Here is a 9,940-nt window from a genome sequence, read left to right as displayed (position 1 = left end):
CATGATCATTCATTCATTTTCTTTTTGGCTTAGTCCCCTTATTAATCTGGGGTTGCCACAGTGGAATGAACCACCAATTTATCCAGCATATGTTTTACGCAGTGGATGCCCTTCCAGCTGCTACCCAGCACTGGGAAACATCCATACACTCTCTTTCACACACATACAATAGGGACAATTTTGCTTACCCAATTCACCTATATTGCAAGTGTTTGGACTGTTTGGGAAACTGGAGCACCCGGAGGAAACCCATGGCAACATGGGGAGAATATGCAAACTCCACACAGAAATGCCAACTGACCCAGTCGAGGCTCGAACCAGCAACCTACTTGCTGTGAGGCGACAACGCTACTCACTGTGCCACCGCGCTATGTAATGTATTATCACATGCACTTAAAGCATCCTCTCCTGGGGCCTCATGTATCAACGCTGCGTACGCACAAAAACTTTGCATACGCCAGGTTTCACGCTCAGAATCGCTCACGTTTGGATTTACTAACGATGAAATGAACGTGGGAATGTGCGCAGCGCCACACCAACTTCATGGCTGGCGTACGCACATTTTTTTGTGCGTGTCTGTTTTATTTCCATTGGCGACTCCTATAGGCAGTAGTGTTAAATTGCACTCTACAAAATATCTTCTCAGCTGTATGAGAAGGGTTCATCTGCATGTCTAGTATATAAGGTTTCCGAACCATACAGTTGACCATCCAAACAATAAAGCGCAATCTGCTGCGGTCGCCACTTTTCCCAATGTAATCGGAGCTATCTACTGCACGCACATTGCTATAAAGGCGCAATCTGAGGATGAATTTGCATACATGAATCAGAAACGTTTCCATGCAATAAATGTGCAAATAAAATATGATGCACAGACTTATTAATGATTCCTACTTGTCTTCCTCATGATGATGAAGAGTATAGGCAAAATCTGATATGTAGCGGGGGAAAGTTCATCAGACGCTGGATTCGAACCGAGTTCATGCTTGAACGAGTGAAAACATATTGCCATGCATTTAACGAACTGCGCCACTCAGGCTGTTAAAGGTACTAAAAAATTTGACACCTTTACATCGCACTATTTCTTTTTTAAATCCACACGATGTTCAGACCCAACTGTGTTGACTGCATAAGCTAAACTCTCCCACTCTATTTTTTTCTTTTGCTATTAATTCCGGAGGACAAACTTGCAAATAAAACCGTTTTTCTTTGGTCTACCTCCGAAAGCAGCACCTGCAGTTCACATTCTGTTTAAATTTTCTCTTTTGGCTTGCTTTAGCAATTGCTTTTTTGTTGGGTTTTGCCGAAGTAGAGTCATTAGCATATTCATACGGGGGAGGAGGCAGGGAGGGGTTTTGTGCTCATGCATGTTGCACTCAGTTTCTCGTTCATTCAGATGTACAAAGAATATGCGTCGGATTCAGCGTACGCAGTGTTTCATACATCTGAATTTTTTTCTGCATACACACATTTACAGCTTTGTGTGTACGCAATGTTTTAGTATGATTTCCACGCAATTCTTTGTACATGAGGCCCCTGATACTGTCTGCCAACCCCCCCAAGCATCAATCCCCTCACAAGCACCAAACCATCAACCCAGCCACATTCTGCCCCTGCAAGTCAGTTTCAAACATTAAAAAAATAAATAAATAAATAAAAAAATAAAAAAAAACTTTTTGTCTGTTTTGCAGGCCGTTGACAATAGCAGGGTTGTATCTTTTAGTATTATATAGAATACTTCTGTTCTGCCAGATCCCCCAGTCAGGGGTTTATTTAGTTATATTTTATTAATTTTAGTTTTTGGAATTCTGTGCATTAGAAAGAAGTTCTTTCAGAAGAAGAACAGTTCTTTGAAGTATTATTTGGCTTTATTCTGTCTATTCAGTGTCCTTCAACAAAAACGGTGGTGGTAGAGTTTATAATGTTCACAATGGTACTTTATTAGTTGTTGGTTTAACCATGGATGAGGTAATGGCTGTTATTTTCTTTTCTTTTCAATGACGTTTCTTGTTACATGTTCAAAAACATCAACCAATATTGCATATCCATAATTATTACAACGGGTATAATTAAACAATACTTACACTATAACGTAAATTAGAAGTGTAATAGAAAATATTTATATATTTCCATTTTGAATTTTACTCGAATACAAATACAAATACTTTTCCCCCCTCAACAAATACAAATACACATACAATTACCGGCTATACACACACACACACACACACACACACACACACACACACACACACATATATATATATATATATATATATATATATATATATATATATATATATATATATATATATATATATATATACACGCTCCCTGATATACAGCCATATCCCGCTGCCACTCGAGTGATATTGCCCATATAATTATACACCAGGGGTCACCAACATGGTGCCCGTGGCCAGGTAGCCCGCTAGGTTCACATTAGTTGCCCGCGGGCCTGTTCTAAAATTAACACATATGAGTAAGCTTCATCTAATATTTTTATAGGTATTCTATTTAAATCACACTTGCTTTGGTGTAAATTTGAAAATTACTTTAAGTTATATATTAAAAAAAACTTTAAAAACAATTTCAGACAAAGTAAGTGTTGATATTTATCTAATTTGTTAAATCATTATTGACAACTACTGTGAGTAATTAATTACATGATTAATGTCTTCACATAGATGAATATTATTACTTATTAACAATAACATATAATTAACAGTAAATTAAGAAAAATGTGTTATTTAATAACACACTAATCGGTACCCAAGAAGTAGCTTTCAGTTTCCAAAAGGTTGGTGACCCCTGATATACACATTCAAAAAAAAAAAAAAAAAAAAACAATTCACGTACACAAAATAAAAATACATATTTATAAAATATATTTCACAAATACAAAACACGATTTGCAAATGTGTAACAGTGTACAAACGTTTTGAATGTTTCAAATTTGCTAGTTCATCCTAAATGAGTATGTGCAAATCCTCTTTCATGTATTTATTTATTTATTTTAAAAAATTTATTCATTTATGCATTTTGAAAGGAAAAATGGAACTAAAAGTAAGTAAACAATTGAAAAAATGAGCAAAAATCTATTGATAAATGTTCATTATTTAAGGGCACTTTTTTCCATGAGAATAAAGGGAAATAGAAAATAGAGACTAAACATGCCTGAACCTGTTTATGCTCATTAAATATGGTGGAAATTAAGTTTTTATTCAGTGAAAGTCAAAATTTATTAGTTCTGGCTTGAAATCTGGGCATCTCTTTCTCCGTTCGACATGTTTGAGAGGATCAGACTATGGAAAAGCTATGCAGAGTGGGTTACATCGAATATATAAAGATTTTGAGCACGTTAATTGTTTTTGTAAATATCTAAATATTTTGCGCACGTGAATTTGATTTTATGCATGTAAATGTGGCTACGCATGAGTACATCGTGTCTTTTCCGTGAATTACTTTCGAGTCTTTTCTAACCCCATTGTTCTGCTACACCACACTAGAAGGCGCTGAAAGCCATTTGAAGAAACGTTCACGATGCATTGAGACTTTTATTTTGTAAATTTAAAAACCGTTGCTATAGCAATACAGGAAATCTGTTTAGGTGATGTTTACAAGCCAGTCGCATTAAAACAGGAGTCATCCGCGCCTTTATTTTGATTAAAGCACTGCAGCTCGTGAACATGTGCTTATTGCTCGGTGCAACTGGAGTAGGAAAAACGCTTCTACTGAAGCGACTACAGAATATCCTTCAGCAGCTCTTTACATTAGACAGACTGCATGTTGTGTTCCTCTAAATCTGATTGTTTGTTTGTGTAATTTCACTTTTGTGGTTTTATATTTTACGATGTGCGTTTTTAAAAAACAAGTTAACTGCACCATTTAATGTTCATGAATATTTCTTTATCTGGACTAACAGCTGTGCCAGATGGATCCATGCGCAGATTTGGGCGAAGCGCCAGTCACTCTGCCGACGGTGAGAACTCATTGTATGACAAACAGTGTGTAAAAAGTCTTATGACAATTTGGTAATGTATTTATTGATACGTTTTATGCATGAGTACATATACTTAGTTTAATAGATAAGAAAAGGTTTTTACGTTAACGTCTTTTACCAACTAAAATATAGCGGATGACCAGTGGTGGACTGGGACAAATATTCTGCCCTGGCACTGTAGTCACATCAGCCCACATTACCACACCGACACAGCCCACCCATGAACAGGCATATTCACTACTATATTGGCATACAGATGGTGAAATAATATAAGCAGTGCCATATGAAATAGATATTTAAACATTAAATCTTTGTGACTGGAACAAAAACAATCAATTTATAACAAATTTATACATACAGTAAAAACTAAATAAAAAAACTATCTGTGAATCTTGTATAATTACTTCAAAGTATATTTTCTGTTTTCTTCTTACCTTCTCTACTGCACTACTGTCCTCCAATGCAGCAGCCCAATTTAAACCTTTCGAGAATATTTCAGTTCATTTTATTAATTTGGTAGCATCTGAGTTTTAGAGCCCTTTGTTTTCTCTGAGCTTTTTGGCACCGCCTTTTCATTTTTATGGTCCATCTTTGACAATTAGTTTGTGTTGCACATACTGTTTGTTTGACATTTTTGCCAGATTTTGATTACGTCCGCATAACCTCTGGGTCAGATTGGGTCAGCCCATCTCAAAACCAGCCAGCTGTCGCAGATTAAGCGAGATGCTTAACATTTATTATTATTATTTTTTTTATTATTATTATTATCATCATCATCTTTATAGTATTTGCATCTTGCAAGAGATAAATGCTGCCTGCATGTAAAAACAGTACATATTAAAAAAAAAGAAGAAGAAGAAAAAAATGACCGGCCCACATTTAAAAACTGGTCCGGCCCTTCTGGCATTTGCCAGAACTGCCAGATGGCCAATCCGTTGCTATGTATAGCCAAAGGTGTTTTCATTCGAGACAAAGCTAATTCTTATCATATATTGTTATTATGACTCCAAGATAGAGAAGTTTACTTTGCATTTTGTTAATTTACGGGGACCATAAAAATGTCAAAAATTAATATTTTTCTCTGAAAATATCTTTTTTTTTTAGGTCGGCACCAACCTCACTGACCTCATATTAAAGAAGAAGAAGAAGAAGATAACAGTGCGAGAATTGGGAGGCTGTATGGGACCCATTTGGCCAAAATACTACTTGGATTGCAAATCTGTTATTGTGAGTGTCAGTAATTTATAATTCAATTCATTAAGATATTACATCGGGGGCGAGAGATGCCTCAATTTCCAGAACATTATATCTCATTTGCAGACACTAAGAATATGTGGAATACTCCCAGAGCTTCCTGCAGAGAGACTTTAGATACTAGTGATTGGAGAAACTATTATTTTCAAAGCTTCAAATCAGTTGAACCCAATTGCATTGCAAAATACTTCACACTTTTAAATGCTTGAAACATCATAAGGCTCAACAATAAGGACTGCCTGATGTTCTGGGGCCAGCATGCGAGACGCTCGGGACAGTAGACAGAATCCTTACTGGCTCAATTGGGCCAGTGCTACCATGTCACTAAAGTTTAGTTTTCCTGCGACAATTGTGTGCAAACACAGTAGAATTGAGAATTGTGCTTTTAAGCCTTTAAATACTACCTTCTTTTTGAAGTCATAAACACCATGTTGCTCTTATCTGATTGGATGTTGTGAGCACATTGTTTATTTCTGTAACCTTGTAACAATCAGTACAGCGAAGAGATAATAACATCAAATTATGAGGCTAAAAGAAAACGTCTTTCTTTCTAAAGTCTTGGAAGCAAAAATATATGTGGGTACAAGATGACAAAAAAGTAATGCTTTGAATAGTTTGCCGGCAGTTTCCAGGAAAAGCTGACAAATTCGGAGCCTTTTTCGTAGGAACAAAGCAAAACTTCGAAGTGCATGATTAACCCGACACACATAGCGTGCATGGCGACTAAAAGAGTTGACGAGAACTCTTCATCTGCTCCATTGAACTTGATTGTGAGACGTATGAACGAACAAAGAGAATTATGAGCGCATCGAGAAACTCGTCAACACAGCATATCACATCATAAAGAATGAACAGCCCTTCCTGTAATTCGAACGATATATTAACATTAATTTGTTTAAAAAAAAGCCAGCTAAGTGAGCCACCTTTTGTTAAATAATTTAAACTGCAGTACAATACTGGCACAGTTTCCATACGGCTCTTTTTGTTTGCATAACACTGAATTTTGCAGATTATACATTTATTTACATTTTTAAATATTTAAAATCTAAATTGACAGATGTTATTTTTGAGGATCTTTGGGAAATTTAGTTTCATCACAATTGTAAAATTGTTTAAATTGCCAGTTGTATTTAAAGTCCCCAAGAAATCAAATCTAACCATATGATTTTGTCATTTATCTGTGCATGTCATTAAGAAAAAAGTGTTTTCCCTTACAACAATTAATTGACATCTGAAAATGCACTTCCTGTTTTTAAATTGTAGATTACGACTTGGGCAAATTAAAAATTTAACCATGCTACTCCAACTGTCAGTTTTAACAACAAACAGAAATGGTGAGAAGGAGGAGAAGTCTGTTAGATTGTAATAACTCTTCTAAACCCCCTTTCCTGAGCTTTTTTTTATGAAATGCCTACATTACTGCCTGCATTTAGCTCGCAGCAGAAAAAAACAAGCCATGCCAACAGTTTTCTTATTTAATGTTTTGTTTCTCTAAGAATTGCATCACAATATGAACAAAAAAAAAAAAAAACAGTTGCAGCTTCGGAAAGAAAAGTTATGCTGAATGAAATGTGTATGTATACAGTTATACGTGGCTTTTGACACATTATTTAAAGTTTGTGGCAAAGAAATGGCCATTAACATTTTTTTTTTGGTAAGGCCAGGGAAATTTTGGTAGTGCAGCGTTGATGGAAACGGTCATGTAAAGTTAAGTTTCGCAGACTAATTTCAAGAGAAGCACGTGATATGACCGACTATAGCTGATCATTAGCTAGCCTATCAGATCAATCTAAAACAACTATATATATCCTGCCTAAACTTAATTTACCATCTCCGTTTTCACAACCCCTCACTCTCTTTCCCTTCTTATTCCGTCTCATTCTATGATTAGGCGAAACAGTGGCTCAGTGGCTAGCGCTACTGCCTCACAACAGGGCCAAAGGTTCAAGTTCTAATTGAGCCAGAAGGCACTCCCTGCGTGGAGTTTTCATGTTCTTTTACTCTATTGTGATTAAACTGTATATTAAAGTGTAATCCTGCGATTGCATATCCTTCGACTTGACTATTGCAGATGCACACATTGCAATATCGATGCTGAAACAATATATTGTGCAGCCCCAACTTGAATGTAGGATAGTTGTCTTTACTTCTTTTTTGTTCTTTGCTCTCACATTGTTAGTGCTGTGTAATATTATCAAAATCAATACAAAAACAAATTTAAACAAAATAGATTGTTGCTTGTTCTATAATATGCTGTTATAAATTTGAACGTCATTGTTTTTCCAATTATCTACCATGTATATGTCGACATTAAATTAAACAATACATCATGAAAATGTACTTAAAAAATCTCTGCCTGCACCAAATGCTAGAGACAGCTGATGGCCAAAACTGTGTAAATTTAACAAAACATGGATTAGATTTTTTTTTTTAAATATATTGCAACTTTCATCATTCAATGCATTTAGATTATTAACTATTATCATTTAATATTAAGTGTCTGCAGCTTATATTTAGCTTGTTTCATAGTGGCTATGTTAAACAGTCCAACAAGTGATTATTAACTATTATTAATCTGTATTTTATTAATGCTTTAGTAAATTGTCTGCAAACTATTAAAACTGATCGGATCAGGTAAGAAAAAAAAAGCATTTGCAACTGGGGTGTTGTCTGAATAAAGCCGTGTGATTCATGCAAATTTTTTATCATACAGTTTGGACTTAAAAGATTTGAAGCTCAACAAAGCAGTGCTTTAAAATATGATTATGTAGCTCATCATGACTGATCTCTATCTCTTCTTGATTCGCTACAGTTTGTGGTGGACTGTGTGAACGTTGAACAGATTTCTTCATCCTGCGTCCAGCTGCTATCTGTTCTCTCTGCGGAGTCTCTGCTCTCTGCTGCTGTGCTTATACTCTTCAACAAGAGGTCAGCTGAACTTTCTTTCACTTTTTCTCAGTCCAGCACTAATTCATGTTAAACCGATCACTCCTCACTGCATATGTTTCCTCAGGGATCTTCTATGCAGTATGTCTCTGGTTGAGCTGAAATCACTGTTCAGGATGGATGACATCATCAAAAGTGCACCTCAATTTGTCACCATACTAGAGGTCAGTGCTCGCTCCGGGCAGGGCCTTCAGGACGTGCTCCACTGGCTTTCCTCAAACCTCTCTGACACGAGTGATTAGCATGAAGAAAACAGTGGGATTAACATAACAGGACACAGTAGATATCTGACAAATGTGATGTGAAGATGATTTACAGTGTAACTGCACTCAGCCACGGCACATCCAAACACATTAGTTTGAGAAACTGTGTCTAACTGAGGTGACGCAGTGGCGCAGTAGGTAGTTCTGTCGCCTCACAGCAAAAAGGTCGCTGGTTCGAGCCTCGGCTCAGTCAGCGTTTCTGTGTGGAGTTTGCCTGCTCTCCCTCCATTCGCTAAGTTTCCTCGGGTGCTCCGGTTTCCCCCACAGTCCAAAGACATGAGGTTCAGGTGAATTGGGTAGGCAAAAATTGTCCGTAGTGTATGAGTGTGTGTGTGAATGTGTATGTTTCCCAGGGATGGGTTGCGGCTGGAAGGGCATCTGCTGCGTAAAAACGTACTGGATAAGTTGGCAGTTAATTCCGCTGTGGAGACCCTGGATTAACAAAGGGACTAAGCTGACAAGAAAATGAATGAATGTGTCTAACTGATCGACTGGTAATGGACACATGGATAATTTCAGTGCTCTGAGGGAAACAATTTACTTTAAAGAAACTGATATGCACAATGAAAAGAAACCATGGTAACAACATGCTGAGAATCACTGAAATGCAAAAAAAAAGACTCCATAAGACTCCAGTGACTCTTGTGTTCCACTGAATAAAAAATGCATTTGTGTTCTTTGGACTATTTTGAGTTTGGAGTTAAGCATGAGCAGGTGAACATTATATAAGCCGACAGTATACATTTGCCACTGCGTAGTGTATTTGTACTTCTGTATTTCTGCATCATGGCCCTTTCTACAATCAACAAACAAAACAGACCTTTCTTTACCCATCTGAAGAAGAGTGTCAGCTCCTTGTACTTCAGCCCATCCAGCTTGTTCAAGCTTTCCAAAATGGACAGTAAAGGACATTAAGCTGTTTGTCGGTTATTAAGCAAAAGCAGATGTGACTATTGTTTTGTAATTTCTGTTTTTCTTCTTAATGCTTAGAGTCTTTGAAGATATAGTACGCTAGCATATTTACAATATGATCACGTTGCTTATCATGACTGATAACCATTTCTACTTTAATAAGTGTAGATTGTTGTGGACTATGTATTGTTATCTATATCAATAAAGCTGTTTGAGCTGTACATTTTTCTTTGGTCCATCAACCCTTATGTCAGAGAAGAGCTGTTTCTCAATTTCAAGAACGCAGAGAACAGACTTGCGTTATTGTGGAGACCGGTCTTGCCTGGTGTCCTCGGAAGAATGAACTCAGGAGACAACGAGAATAGAGAACGCGTCCTGTGAGAAATGAGATGCTGTGTTACTGTTTTTTCCCCTTTTCAAAATATATACTGTGCATAAAAACATTATAAATATACGTTGCACAATACAAAAAAAACTGATTTTTATATTAATTTTAGCAAACAAACATGTATATTAATGTGTATATTTCTTTATTAAGATGTCCATAGTAGTGTTTATATTC

General features: G+C 36.4%; 1 protein-coding gene across 2 annotated transcripts; it reads left to right on the top strand.

The window, feature by feature from the left end:
- The first annotated feature begins 3,600 nt into the window (after window positions 1–3,600).
- Window positions 3,601–9,599, top strand: arl16 (ADP-ribosylation factor-like 16). Of its 2 annotated transcripts, none has more exons than NM_001089500.2 (5): window positions 3,601–3,750; window positions 3,924–3,982; window positions 5,108–5,230; window positions 8,070–8,185; window positions 8,271–8,646. In NM_001089500.2, exons 1-5 carry the CDS (start codon window positions 3,690–3,692, stop codon window positions 8,443–8,445), a joined length of 534 nt encoding a protein of 177 aa, NP_001082969.2. In that variant the 5' UTR covers window positions 3,601–3,689; the 3' UTR covers window positions 8,446–8,646. The 2 variants fall into 2 exon arrangements, with proteins under 2 accessions (NP_001082969.2, XP_068071495.1); XM_068215394.2 differs by having other exon boundaries at window positions 3,605–3,751; window positions 3,925–3,982; window positions 8,271–9,599.
- Window positions 9,600–9,940: the final 341 nt, after the last annotated feature.

The sequence above is a fragment of the Danio rerio genome, chromosome 3 (assembly GCF_049306965.1).
Source record: "Danio rerio strain Tuebingen ecotype United States chromosome 3, GRCz12tu, whole genome shotgun sequence".
In the NCBI taxonomy this organism is placed as follows: Eukaryota; Metazoa; Chordata; class Actinopteri; order Cypriniformes; family Danionidae; genus Danio; species Danio rerio.
Note: the sequence above shows the minus strand (reverse complement) of the source record. Positions and strands in the feature narration are given on the sequence as shown.

What these genes read in the sequence shown, in the direction of transcription:
- arl16 (XM_068215394.2), top strand. Translation starts at nt 3,690, where the DNA reads ATGTGCTTATTGCTCGGTGCAACTGGAGTAGGAAAAACGCTTCTACTG. An exon ending in CTACTGAAGCGACTACAGAA is followed by an intron (nt 3,752 to 3,924) that starts TATCCTTCAGCA and finishes TCTGGACTAACA; the next exon opens with GCTGTGCCAGATGGATCCAT. An exon ending in CGCCAGTCACTCTGCCGACG is followed by an intron (nt 3,983 to 5,107) that starts GTGAGAACTCAT and finishes TTTTTTTTTTAG; the next exon opens with GTCGGCACCAACCTCACTGA.